The following is a 14,588-nucleotide window of genomic DNA, read 5'->3' as shown; positions in this document are numbered from 1 at the left end:
AAGCTTTGCGCGCACGCCCACATCTATAAAATATATATTTTCCAATGATTATTTCCATATGTGTAAGTTAGCAAAGAATATATAATTAGGCCCTGGTAGTGTCTAAAGACTTAAGGCATCTCATAAAACGCAAGAGATCTAAGTTTGGTCCCCGGCCGAGGTTATATTTTCCGCAATAAAATTGTTTATAGATATTAGGATGCTTATCAACATATTAAGATCAATCTAAGATAACTGTGAGCTTTTTAATATAATTAGATTGCTTGTCAATACTACTATTCTGGATCTGTTAGAATTACAAAACAGAAAATAAATTCAGCGTGCAGTTTGAGGGATTCGATGTGAGTATATAAACTTACATATTATTGAATTATTTTAGCACTAAAGTTCCAGCTTGACCATTTAATAGCTTTATTCATTGTGTACATAATATGGTTTTATAAGATACTTTGTAATATTTTGTACACATTCTTAGAATATTTTTTGCATATTTATGATACATATAACTTTCTCTGTATAATTTATTTTTATTTAACTTAATTAATTATATTTTATTTAAGCAAAAATTACGAATTCCTTTATCGTTATTAGTATTGATTTTTGCCGTTGCCGCCGCCAGCATTACCGCCGCCGTTATCATCGTCATCATCGTTGTCGTCGTCATCGTCGTCATTGTTGTTGTAATTTTCTTCTACATTATTCCGTAAGCTATTTTTAAGATCTCTGCCGAACTAATTAAAAGGAACATAGAAGATTAAATTAATTAGAATTCATTAAATATGTTAATTTAGCTAGTAATATTTAATGTAGGATTCACACTGCATCCGATGTGCGTTGTACGACGACTCTGCAACCAATCAGAAAAATCGTATCATCAATGCGAAGCAAAATCCTTTTTTCTGATTGGTTGCAGATTCGTCGTACGACGAAAATCGGATGCAGTGTGAATCCAGCATATTCGTAATTAAATGAAAAGGGGGGAGGCAAAAAGCCGCGTTCTTCCTAAATTTAAAAAAAAAATAAAATAATTAAAAAAATTTATACTTTATGGATTTTTCTTAATGAGCAGTCACAAGAAATTAATTCTGTGATGTAATAGAGAAGGAATAATCAAAGATAAATGTTATTGAAAGATTTTCCGAAGATCAAAAACTAGTGTTATAAATTTAAGTTTATCTAGTTTGAACAATCAGTTTAAAATAAAAAAAGTAAATTGTAGTACAAATGTGTGATTTCGTGTTTTACTTCCTAGCATTTAATTAAAAATAACAATAATACAGAACAAAGAAAATCTAATAGTCTATTCCATTTAAATAATTTCCTCTTCTCTGTTTAAATGTCTCAACTTAAAATTGTGGCTACGTTTATATCTATGTAATGCATTTTTTAAATGTTTATTTCTATATAATTTATGAGCAGTGATAGGGGGGGGGGAGTAAAATATTTTTTAAATCTATCTAAATATAGATACAAATACATGTTCGAAAATGTATTTATATATAGACAACATACATAGATACATATGGGAAAATGTGTTGTATATAGAGACTTTTTAAAAGTATTTTCAGATGCAAAGATATTTTTAAATTATATATTTTATATTATATTTTATTATAATAGTAATATTGAAAGAAACATACTAAATAAATTATTTATTAATCACTTTTGGTTTTATTGTTTAGAAGACAATTAAACCATAATATAATAATAATAATAAAGTAACTAAAAATCCCCTTGTATACATCATAATATAAATACACATATTCATCGGGAAACGTAAATACAGATCTACTATGTATTTAGTTAGTTTTGAATGTAGGGGAAGGGTGGGCAAAGCGGAAGGAGAAGGCAAAGCGGAAAATATATATGGCAGTAAATTTTTTTAAATACCTATTCCAATATCTGAACGTATAGCGGTCGGAACCTTAAGTATGAGTACGAGTCGCTATCTTATTTCGTAAGATAGTGATTTGTAAGGTCCCTCGAATATTTGATAAGTACATGATATTTTCCGTTTTGTCCTCTTCTTCCATTTTGCCCTTTTTTCTCCTATAGTACTCTTTTAAATGAGATATTTCGAGACAGGTGGATAGGTCGAGGAGGTCCTGTTCAATGGCTCTCTCGTTCACCTGATATTATACCTTTGGACTACTTTTTATGGGGATATATCAAAGAGAAAGTCACATCTCAGCCATTTATAATGAAAGAAGATTTAAAAGGAAGAATACGTACTGCTTGCCCTAAAGTGACTCCAAAAATGTTATTTAGAGTTAGGCAAAGTTTTTGTAAAAAGAATTAATAAGTGTTTAGATGTTAACGGTTAACAGTTCGAACATTTAATAAAATAAAAAAAAATAGAAAAACTATCTTATTTAAGTTATCATTAATTTCAATGCATTCTACATTAAAGTATAAATGTTCATAATTTTTGATAGAAGAAATGTTCGGACAAAATTTACTTGTTTTTCCCCGTAGAATCCAAATATGTAACATTTTATAAGGGATCCCATTTGAAACTTTGAAGTTACCTCCGCTTCTCTTCAAGGGGGGATTTTTGTTTACGTAGTTAGAAAGACCCCTCGAATATGTGAAACTTTCTTATGAACAACTTTTCGATAGAACAAATATTTTTAGAGTTATTATAGCTTGTAATATTTTACGTGGACCACCCATAAAAGTGAGGCATTTAAAACAGATTACCTGTTTATGAGTTATTACGAAAAATATTACTAAAATCTAGGTGGTTTAAAGGCTTATGACGCTCGCACGGAATGCAAGAGATCTGTGTTTGATCTTCGGCCAGAGATATATTTATCGTCACAAAATTATTTAGATTTTAGGATACTTATCTACATCAGAATTTTAGATTACTCTAAGAGCATCGATGCTTATGAGCATTAATATATATAATAATTAAATTACTTGTCAATATTTTGTTACTGCTCTAAATCTGTTAGAATTGCGTTTGATGATCGAAAATAGATTCGGCGCGCAGTTTGGGGAGATTGGATATGAATATATGAATTCACACAACATTATTTCAGCATTAAATCCAGCTTGACCGTTTAAAGTCTTCATCTTCGATACACAATAATATAAATTGTAACATTCAAACGAAATAATATGGGGTTAATCTGTGATATTTTTTATATACTTAGAATATTTCGCGCATATTTATAATACATATATATAATTTCCTATGTATTATTAATTTTTATACATTAACCTTACCAAAACATCACTAAACATTCCGTTATGCATGCCGTGGCTATTTTGGTTGTAGCTGTTGCCGGCGGCGTTGTCATCGTCGTCGTCGTCGTCGTCGTCGTCGTCGTCGTCGTCATCGTCATTATGGTGGTTGTATTTGTCGTTTTCTTCTACATTATTCCGTAAACTATTTTTAGAATCTCTGCCAGACTAATTAAAAAGGATATAGAAAAATTAATTAATTAAAATTCATTAATTATTAATTTAGCTAATAATATACAAAATTATCGAAGTTGATAAATAAATAATAAATTTTAATATGGCAGCCGAACGTTTGTTTGTCACAACTTCGAATTATATATTGAATATAGTCTATCTTGTGTACATACATCCTAACAACGTCCAAATAATGGATGTCTGATATTGAAGGACGATGTCTATTTTATTTCCATAAATGTGTAGACATAAAAAGGATATAAATGTCTAATGTCTACAATGTTCTGTGCTCTCTAGTATAATAAAACGTTTTTGTTAATGTGCGTAAGCAAAGTTTAAGAGGAAAGGCAGGGGATCATGCCTTTGCTAAATCTAAAGAAAAACAAAATAATTAGAAAAAAATTATACATTTACAAACTATGCTTAATCAGCAGTCACAAGAAATTAACTTTGTAAGAGAACAAAAATCAGAGATAAAAGTTGTACAATAGAAAGGTTTTCTGAAAATTCGAAACGACTAATATTATAAATTTATCTTGTTTGAATAATTAATTTAAAATTTTGAGAGAAAAATTAATTAAATTAGTAAATTAAATATGTACATATGTGATCGTCTAACAATTAATTAAAAATATCTGATAATTATTTGAAAATAATGATATAAACACATATAAAATAAATCTAATGGTCCACATCATTTGACTAATTTCTATTTTCTTCTAGAATTTTCAAAGAATTCGCAACTATAATCAATCATTTATGATCATAACATCGATACTTATAATATGAGCATCAATATAATATTATATTACTACTATTTAATATTACTACTCTAGGTTTGTTAAAATTGCGTTTGAAGATCGAAAATAAATTCGATGCATAGTTTGAAGGATTGGAGCATATAAATTCACATAGAATTATTTCAGAACTAAAACTCCAGCTTGACCAGACTTAGATCTTAGAGCCTTTATATTTTTGGTTTGTTGTGTATTCACATTAATGGTCCCATAAGAGACACTTTGTAATATTTTTTATACATTTTCAAGGTATTTATTGTTGCATATTTATAATCATATACAATTTTCCCTATATAATTTATTTTCATTTATTTAATCTTACCCGTAAAGTATGAATTCCGTTTTTGCCGTGGCCGTTTTGGTAATTGCCGTTGCTTCCGGTGTTGTCGTCGTCGTCATCGTCATTATTATCGTCGTCGTCGTCGTCATTGTTGTTGTATTTGTTGTTTTCTTTTACATTATTTCGTAAGCTATTTTCAGAATCTTTGCTAGACTTAATTAAAAAAGACATAAAAAATTAATTAATCAAAACCCATTAACTACCAAGGGTTAGCTAATAATATTTAGCTAATAATATTTTATATACGATATTATGGAGGTTGGTGATAATAAATAATAAATTTTATTACATTTGAGCATAAGAAATTAATTTAGTAAGAAAAGAAAGAATCGATTATAAAAGTTATAAAAAGCTACTCTAGAATCCAAAACGACACACTATTAGTTATAAATTTAAATTTAGTCTAGTTTAAACACAATCTGTTTAAAATTTTAGGGGAAAAATAAAGTATGTGATTTAGTAAATTTGTGTGATTTCGTAGTTTACTTGCTAATAATTAATAAGAAATAATAATGTAAAACAAAATAAGTTGAGTAGTTTATAGATATCATTCAATTAATTTCTTCCTCCCCGTGGGTTTATAAGTCTCAATATTTTTAACTCCCTTTTCAGTCAAAATCCTGGCTATGCCCATGCTATGTAATATATTTTTAAATTCTTATTTCCTTTTATATGAGTTATTGCGAAGAATATTACCAAGGTCTCTATGTGGTCTAAAAATACTTGCACTAAGTGCAATTATAGATTCGGGCTCAATCCCTGGCCGAAGTCATATTTTTCGCAATAAATTAATTTACAAATTTTAAGATACTTATTTGCATCAGATTATTAAGATCAATCTAAGATGGTTAATATAATTAAAAAAAATTGCTTGTTCATATTACCTCTTTAGAGACTTGTTAGAATTACTTTTATTACAACTGAGAATAGATTAGGCGTGCAAGATTGTATATGTGATATATATATGTATATATAAATTCACATAGAATTATTTCAGCATTAAAGGTCTAGCTTGACCGTTTAGGATAGGCCTGTCCAATTTGAGTTCCGGAACCAAAACGCAGAGTTATTGAAACGAAAAAAATTAATGAAGGTAAAGCTTACTTTAATCTTAATTTCGTGGACTGTAAAGTGTTAATAAGTGTCATTCAACGATACAATATGCGTATCAACACTGTACAGTCTCCGAAATATTACTCATATTGATTTTTTTTGCGTCGATGACCTTGCGATTTACCTCCGGAGCTCAAATTGGACTGGTTTAAAGGCCTTATTGTCGATTCGTTGTGTTGTCAAATTGCGGTCTTATAAGAAATACCTTGTTTTTACACATCCTTAGAACATTTCTTGCATATGTAAATATATATATTTATATATATTTCCTATGTATAATTTATTTTTACTCATTTAATCTTACCCATAAATCACGTATTCCGTTATTCCTGTTGCTGTTTTGATTGTTGCCGTTGTCGTCATCGTCATCGTCATCGTCATCGTCGTCGTTAACGTAGTCATTGTTATTGTTGTTATATTGTTTGTTGTTGAAATTGTTTTCTTCTATATTATTCAACATGCTATTTTTAGCAGCTCTGCCAAACTAATTAAAAAGAACATAGAAGATTAATTTAATAAAGACTCATTATCTGCCAACTTAGCTGATAATATTTAACTAATAATACTTATATACACAAAGTGTATTTCTTTCCGCACGCACACACGCACGCATATACAAATTAATAAATTTTTATAAATTCGGTCGATGTTGTTTTCCACATTTTCGGATTACATTAAATACTGACCATTCTCTATGTTTATCCTATAGGTATATACATCCAGTTAATAGATGTCCCAAATTGGACTTATAACGACATAAAATAGACGTTCGAAACATTTTGTGCTGCACAAGAAACGGTGTTATATGTATATTTATAAATTTTTAAAAAGTCAATTTTTTGATTTTGATACTTTCTTAAAGTATATATTCTCAAAAAAATATTCAAATCTATAAATTTCAAATGGATTTGAAAATTAACAAAGTTATGCAAATTTAAACATATATCAATTGAAACCATATAATAGTTTAAACGTTCGCATGTATATAATGGCAGCTACGTTGCACACAAAAGTAAATCTTTTCTACGATTATATGTTTTTTATACCAATACAATTTATATTTGTATTAGTAAATACACAAAATGCTTGATCAAAAATTATTTCGAGCTGTAATAAGACCGTAGAAATAGCTGCTTAAGCAGCTATAATTATATCGCTGCTGGTATATTTAACGAAGGTAATGCTGTAATTCTCAAAATGCTTTAAGCTATTGGAGTGAATAATGCCCTGAATGCTCATAGATATGTCAAAAAAGAAGACGCTGCGTGCATCAAAATTTCCTCCACTTTTGCGCACAGCAGAGGTTCAAGAGACAAGAGTACTTCGGCAACAAGTTCATCAAGTTAAAAGTTTGGAGGCTGCAACTGATTCAAACAATTTATTATATGGCCTTGGAGGGGGGGGGGAGGGAATAAACATACTCCGTATAATATACTTAATATAAATTAAAGATTTGTATTTTACTTGGTTATAAACTTGACTTGTAACTGTATTTCAAGTTTTTCAAAAAAAATTCCCGAAGAATGTGTTCTTATGGTCTTACAAATATAATCCTTTAATATACATAGTATAGTTAAAGGGTGGGGCAGAGAATCGTGCTGCTCTGCCTAAATCTTCAAAAATAAAAAAATTAAACATTTACGGACTATACTTATCGAACATTTACAAGGAATTAATATTGGAAAAGAAGAAAGAATTAATTAGTGATGAAAGTTATAAAAAAAGATTTTCTTTAGAATCGAGAACGGTTAGTGTTATAAATAATTTTTTCTGTTAAAAGATGTTTAAGAGATGACAATTTTAAGACAATTTTAGAAGAAAAATAAAGTTAATTAATAAATTAAATACGTGCGATATTGTGATTTACTTGCTAGTAATTAATTAAAAATAATAATATAAAACACAAAACAAATCTAATATAATCTATTATACCATTTATCTAATTTCCATTTATCTCTAGGTTCAAAGGTCTCAATTCTAATTTGATCTCTCTCCCTAAACGAAATTCTGTCTACATTCATATAATATTTTATACTTTTTTTAGAATATTTCTTGTATGTTTATTATAGATACAATTTTTTTTGTATAATTTCTTTTTATATAAATAACTTACCGAAATTCCATTGCCACCGCTATTGTCGTCATCGCCATCGCTGCCGTTCGCATTGTCGTCGCCGCCGTTCGCGTTGTCGTCGCCGCCGTTCGCGTTGTCGTCGCCACCATTCGCGTTGTCGCCGCAGCCGTTCGCATTATCGACTTCGCTATTCGCGTTGTCGTCGCCATTGTCATCATCGTCGTTATTGTTGTTGTCATCGTTTCCTTCTATATTCTGCCAACCTCTTGGTTCACTATCTTTGCTAAACTAATTAAAAACACCATAGAAGATTTAATTAATAAAAACTTATTAATTGCTAATAGATAGTATTGTATATTAATAATGTTATTAAATATAATATTAGTATTAAATATAATAATATTTAACAATTAAAAACTAGGGTTAATTCTTAGCCCTTTTTATCATTTGTAATTGTTTTATTCAATTGAGCCTAATATGTTATCCCTAATTAATGTTCATGCATTGAGCGGTGCATACTGACATCCATGATTTCTGTACATGATTTTTATGCATGATTTCAAGCTTGTTTCCTTGCATGCATCAATCAAAAGATTAAAAATGGTCACGTAATTGGGCAGACGATCGACAGCATCTTCAGAATAGAAACAATTGTGCTAATTTCGTAGCTATCTATCAAACGTTTCGTAACTATCTGTTATTTGTTTTTTATATTAGTAAATTTTAATTATAAACTTCGCAAATGACATCTAGTGCAGCTTAAAATTTAAGCCTTAAATAATCAAATTTGTTATTTTAGATTTAAAAGTACTGTTCCTTTTTTTGGATTGGAACAGGAAGACCTTCAATAAGAATATATAAAAAGAACGATAACATATCGCTTAGGTTTTATCACATATAAATTAATAAAGGTAGTTTAATTTACCAAAAAATTATGGATTTTATATCCATCAATAATGTCAGGAATGTCGGGAGTATCGGGAATGATGTCATCATCAATATTGATGCCGTTTTCAGTTGTGTGATCGTCGTCGTCATTGTCGCGTTTGATATTAACGTCATCGGTTTCTTCTATATTGTTTCGTAATCTATTTCTAAGATTTCTGCTGAACTAATTAAAAACATCATATAAAAGGTTAAATTAATAAGAACTCATTAAGGAGATGCTGGAGCTGCCTGTATTATATAGGATAAAACTAGAGCTTTTGATGTTTTCGTTCTTGTCCAATTTTTTCATAATATAGTTTCACAAAAGAAAAATTCCTTTTCCACGATTAAAATATACATGTTAATGTACTGAGCGGCGTATTTCATGTCTAAAACTGGAAAAAATAAAAATTACAGATTTCTTTGTCCATTTTATCTCAGTACGGCAAACAACGCTGAAAGTAGAAATGGATAAATAAAATTGTAATTTTTTATTTATAAGTAGCTCCACCATTCCCTTAATTGTCAATTAGTTAATATTATCTAATAATATTTTATGTAAATTTATCAAAGTTGATATATATATAATCAATTTTAATAAGTAAGCCTATTAATTTCTTCGTCTTGTAAATTATTTTTTATTGTTTATTTTATATAAGACATTTTTTTCAAATCGTTTGCTTTGAAAATATTTTATTAGTTCTATACTTTTAATGCATTCTATATATATATATATATACATATATTACCCCAGCTAATGCTAACCTAATAAATATTTATAAAAATTTCTAAAATTCTAAAATGACATTCTAAAAGTATTTCAAAATATCCCAAAATTTTTACGGAATGTAGAAGCAACATTTAAATTTAAATAATAGTTGAAAATTCCATGTACACATTGTTACATATTTGGAGAATATTCTATATATATTTTGCAAAACAATTTTTCTAGAAATTCCAGGTCCAAAGATTCCTGAATTAATTTTTACATGAAATTATGCTGTCAAAAACAAATTTCTTTTACTTTCACTTTATACCTCAATTTTGAGATTTACTTTACAAATGAAATACTACGTTCTTTATATTCTTCTCAATAATTCTTCATTTTCTTCTTTTTTTCCTATTAATAGATTTCTGATATTAAAGTAGATCACAGTATCACGAATACAATGGCCCGAAAACCTAGTTAAATTTCTACAGAGATATAGCATCACTTCTTCAATGCATCTTGACAATAATAAAACGGAATTTCATCAAAAGTCGAACGATTATCACAATAACTTGGGGGGTAAAGCAAAGTTTGTGATTCTTATTTATGAATATGAAAGATAATCATGATTGACTCGTATGATTTTTAAAATCATAGAAAGTGTAAAGCCTAATCGAGTCTTGAAAACTGGATGTTAATGTTTATTTTATTATGTGAATTTATATAGTGCGTATGTAGTCCCCCCTCGCGACGCTGATAGATTTTCAGCCTTGACGCATACATATTCACTACCACAGTAATATCACTTAGTTAAATTGAGAATCAATTTAACCAATTTTTTGATGCCTATAGCATCATATTAGATCTTAATAATATGTTGAAAGACATATATTAAAATTTAATATTAAAGTAATAATTTAAACTCAGAGAAGCTGAGATTGTGAAGAATATCACGAGTTGGCGTTTCGTCCCGGCTTCTTATTATTTATGAGTTAATTCATCTTCCTTCAAAGGCTTTCTATCGGCAGGGATGTATATTGAAACGGTAAGTGATTTTAGCAGAGTCGGGAGGCGTTACTTTTTTCGTTACTTTTTATAATAAACGTGACGTTGCAATTTTTTAAACTAAACGTTAAGGTAGTGTTAAGGTTGGAAAAGTCGACATTTCCAATCTCAGTACTACCTTAATGTTTAGTTATAAAAAATTACAACATTATGTTTATTATAAAAATAACGAAAAAAGTATAACGTTTAATTCTCAACTCTGGATTTTAATGATATATGTGTATACAAGAAGCGTTTATTCAAATATTTCATTAATATTTGAATATTTTATGAACATTTTTTTGCTATTTCAAAATATTTAGCAAATTAAGACTACATAAAAAAAAATTATTACCAATTTAAAACTAACGTATTCTTTTTAATGTTGTTATTGTTTTCTATGTAAGCAACACACAATATAGTATTTTTTAAAGAATTCGATAAAAAAATTTTAATATCAATGCTATAATAGTTATCTAAAAAGTACAATATGATTATTTTGATAGTAACGGTATTTTTTTACATTTAAAATATAAAAAGAATTATGTAAGAGAATCATATGAAGAAGATTATCTTTTCTCTATTGTATCTTTATACGTGTCAAACATAAAATTATTTAAAATATGATATATTATGATGTTAGAACAAAAACTTTTTCAATTTTTACTAACTTTTTTTTGACACTACTGCAAGATTAATAAACATTAATTTTTTTTGAAATATTTAGAAAACTTTTTGTATACTTGATAATATATATAACGTCATGTATATTATCATGTATAAAAAAAGTTTTACTTGAAAGATTTGTAACGTCACATCGAATTGATATCGATTCCATTGCCATTTCTTTCTAGAACATCTCTTTATAGGATTTTTGGGCGTGTTTTCTTATAAGTAGTTCATCCATTTTGGACAACGTATGAGACGAATGAGCTTATTTTTAATAAAACAATTTAATAGTATTTATTGATTTATTTTAAGACATAATTAAACAAAAATGATTTAGTTTTAATTTAAAGAAATTCTGATTCTCGATTTGAATATATATTACTTTTTATCTGATATTTTTTTCCTCTTACAAATTATTATTGAATAAAGAGAAAATATTGTTACAGATTTAATTATATAAAATTTCTTTATTTAAGCGAGCTATATGTTGATTTAGTGCTATGCAATCTAATTTCAAGAATATTTATGTTTTAAAAATACTTATATATTTTGAAAATATAGATATATTCTTTAAAATAAGAATATTCTTTTTTTCTATATATAAATTAAATTTTTTTATGATTAGCGATAGCTAAAATACACTATTAAAAGATAATCTATTTTTACTTTTAATACGTTTTTGATAAGTTTTCGATTTTCTACTTACGAGAGGATTCTGCAAGTCTCTTTCTACTTCATATGGTTTTGCTTCAACAGGCTAATAAAAACGATGTAATGATTAAAATTATTTTTATTATAAAGAATTGAGACTATTAAGATATGTGAAATTAAGGGTGAATACTTACTGTTCTTTCAAAAATGCTTCCAATAACAGTCAAAATTATTAACGTATATAACGTCCGCATTGTCATAGTCAAACGTAACACGATTTATAGAATTAATATTTTCAGTGTGCGAAAATATTAATTTTCTGCAAAGTAATATTCTTCTACTTCCAGTATAAAACCAGCTCATGAGTAAATTTCAGAAAAATATTTGGCGTTTAACATACTGAAAAGTTCCTTTTAAAGGAATGCCGTATCTTATCATTTGAAAATTGAGTTAAAATTGGAGGGAGGCACAGTTGTTTTTGCAAATTCTTAAAAGCAGTCATTTTTGTTATCGAGAGTGAGTATTGCGCATGTGTACTCAGAAAACATTTATGTTGCGTAAGATATTTAAAGAAACGTCTTTTAGATGTCTCATGCCTAAAAGACGTCTTTTAGATATCTTATGTAATATGAATGTTATCTGGGTATAAATATAGGGTGAATTTCGTTTCACGCATAATGCACAATGCATAATTTATCTTTATTTGACATTCGGTGAACAAACAATAAGGATAAATGATGCATCATGCGTATCATGTGCGAAACGGAATGCACCCGTACATATATTAGCACTCAAAAAGTATTTTGTAAGTGACATTTCTATTATCTGTGTACGTTAATCTGATGCAAACATAGATGGTGTTACTGAAAGGAAAAAATAGAATTTGATTTATGCTACTGAAATTGTATATTAAAAAGTTATTTCCTTATTTCTCAACAAACAGCTATAACGAGGTGAATTATAAGTATTTTGTATTGCCAATAATTAGTACGAATAGCAAGTATACAAATGCAATTAAAAAATATATATTTTGGCATTTGTTTATCTAAGTTCAACAGTGCCACATACAGAGCATCCAATAAAATTGAAAGAGTCTGTTTCAAAGAAACTCAGTTTATAATTGCAAACCGTTTTACGCGGGATCTACAATAGAAGTCATAGTGGTCGTACCAATTATAGTCGGATATGGAAAGAATAATCGACTATGATTGGTATATTTTTTACGACTTTTTTAAGATCCTATGACTGCTACTTCTATTTTACGACTTCTATTTTAGGCCCTGTATAAGTTCTGTCTCAACAACTTGTAAATGTCTGGTGTAAAAAAGAAAAATTATTTGGAAATATTAACATAAACATTAAACCACGCGATGGTTGACTACGCAAGAATGAATAAAATCATTCGAATAAGATCTAGTGCTGATCCGCATAGATTAGCCAAGGAAATAGAAAATGATTTAAAAGGCAATTTTATTTGTAAGCTACATGTTTCAAAACTGTAAAATGTCGCTTGGCAACTGTAGATTTAAATAAGAAGAGCCGATTTAAGAAGTCAATGATTAGCATAAAAAGTTAAAAGGCTATGATTGCATTTGCAAAAAGAAATATTTGGCCTAGATAAAAGACGATTTATAATTCGCTTAAGTTCTATGAAGTAATGAGAGCAAGTTCAACCTTTTTTTCTCGAATGATATACAATATGTTCGTCGTTCTAAAAATAAAAGTAATAATGTTTATGTTTAGTATTAAGTACCCATAGTAAAGCATTATGAAGGTATAGTGTAATAGTCTGGAGATGTTTTTCAAGAAATGAGACAGATTCCTTATAATTTTAATAGAGACAACAATAAACAATCGATTCGCTTATTGAGACATTTTGAAGGAACAAAGAAGAAAATGCCTAAAGGATGGATGTTTCAGATAACAATCCAAAGCTCTCTTCTCTACTTGTGAAAGACTTTTTGAAACAAAACAAAATTAATGTTTTGGAATTATAGTTTAGCCAAAGTCCGTATTTCAATTCCATAAAATTTCTTTGGACAAAGGGCGACACGTTTTTTCAAAATTTTTTAATAGAGACAAGATTTGCACTTTGTTTTGCAAGAAGAATGGTTAAAGATTCCGAACAATCATATAAAGAAGCTCGTGGGCTCATTGCTCCATATATGCAAGTGCCTATAAAATCAAAAGGTTACATTACAAAATATTAACCCTTAAGTAGACACGTGGGGTCAAAGCCACTTTAATTGTTAAAAAAATACAGAACATATTTGTTTTTGACACAATTCCTTCCTGCTTTCTGTCGCTTTCTATTTTAGGACGTAATTTTGAATATAATAGTAATTGCGCCGTTACACCGTGTAATAAAAACTATTAAAAAGTATCCCTTTTAGCGCTCTAAATGTAAAAAATGTATTTTTAGGGAGCACAATTAGTATTTATGTATTGAATGTGATATTAGCGATTCTTCAGAATAATGGTTTTTATATTATTTTTCAAATTTTTTCAAAAGGATTGATCTCAAGTAATTCGAATATGTATATGTAAGAAGAATACTTTTTTTCTTAATAATGTTAAGAGAATTTATTTTTTTTGTAAAAGAAAGTTGATTATCAAACTGATAAATAAATATGGATTATCAAACTGATTTATTTTTATTTTTAAATATTTCTTTTGGTTGACTTAAATTAAAAAAAAAAGTTAGGGTATTGCTGATGATTCCATGCGCCCACTTGTGTGATTTTACTTGTGCGTTTAAGAATTATGTAAGTCTCTTACATCTATTTCACAATTATTTTAATATTTTTTAAATTGTAGACATAATATATTTGTTTTTTTTTT

At 28.1% G+C, this 14,588-nt stretch overlaps 1 protein-coding gene across 3 annotated transcripts; it reads right to left on the bottom strand.

The window, feature by feature from the left end:
- Positions 1-514: 514 nt before the first annotated feature.
- Positions 515-12,093, bottom strand: LOC108778864 (probable serine/threonine-protein kinase clkA). Of its 3 annotated transcripts, XM_018546171.1 has the most exons (8): positions 11,942-12,083; positions 11,803-11,853; positions 8,673-8,858; positions 7,787-8,035; positions 5,978-6,157; positions 4,543-4,713; positions 3,232-3,417; positions 515-731 (listed from the first exon to the last, which is right to left on the bottom strand). In XM_018546171.1, exons 1-8 carry the CDS (start codon positions 12,005-12,007, stop codon positions 588-590), a joined length of 1,233 nt encoding a protein of 410 aa, XP_018401673.1. In that variant the 5' UTR covers positions 12,008-12,083; the 3' UTR covers positions 515-587. The 3 variants fall into 3 exon arrangements, with proteins under 3 accessions (XP_018401673.1, XP_018401675.1, XP_018401674.1); XM_018546173.1 differs by lacking the exon at positions 3,232-3,417 and having other exon boundaries at positions 11,942-12,093; XM_018546172.1 differs by lacking the exon at positions 8,673-8,858 and having other exon boundaries at positions 11,942-12,079.
- Positions 12,094-14,588: the final 2,495 nt, after the last annotated feature.

Source organism: Cyphomyrmex costatus, unplaced genomic scaffold, assembly GCF_001594065.2.
Source record: "Cyphomyrmex costatus isolate MS0001 unplaced genomic scaffold, Ccosl1.0 scaffold520, whole genome shotgun sequence".
In the NCBI taxonomy this organism is placed as follows: Eukaryota; Metazoa; Arthropoda; class Insecta; order Hymenoptera; family Formicidae; genus Cyphomyrmex; species Cyphomyrmex costatus.
The sequence above is the reverse complement of the archived record's forward strand: the minus strand, read 5'-3'. Positions and strand labels throughout refer to the sequence as shown.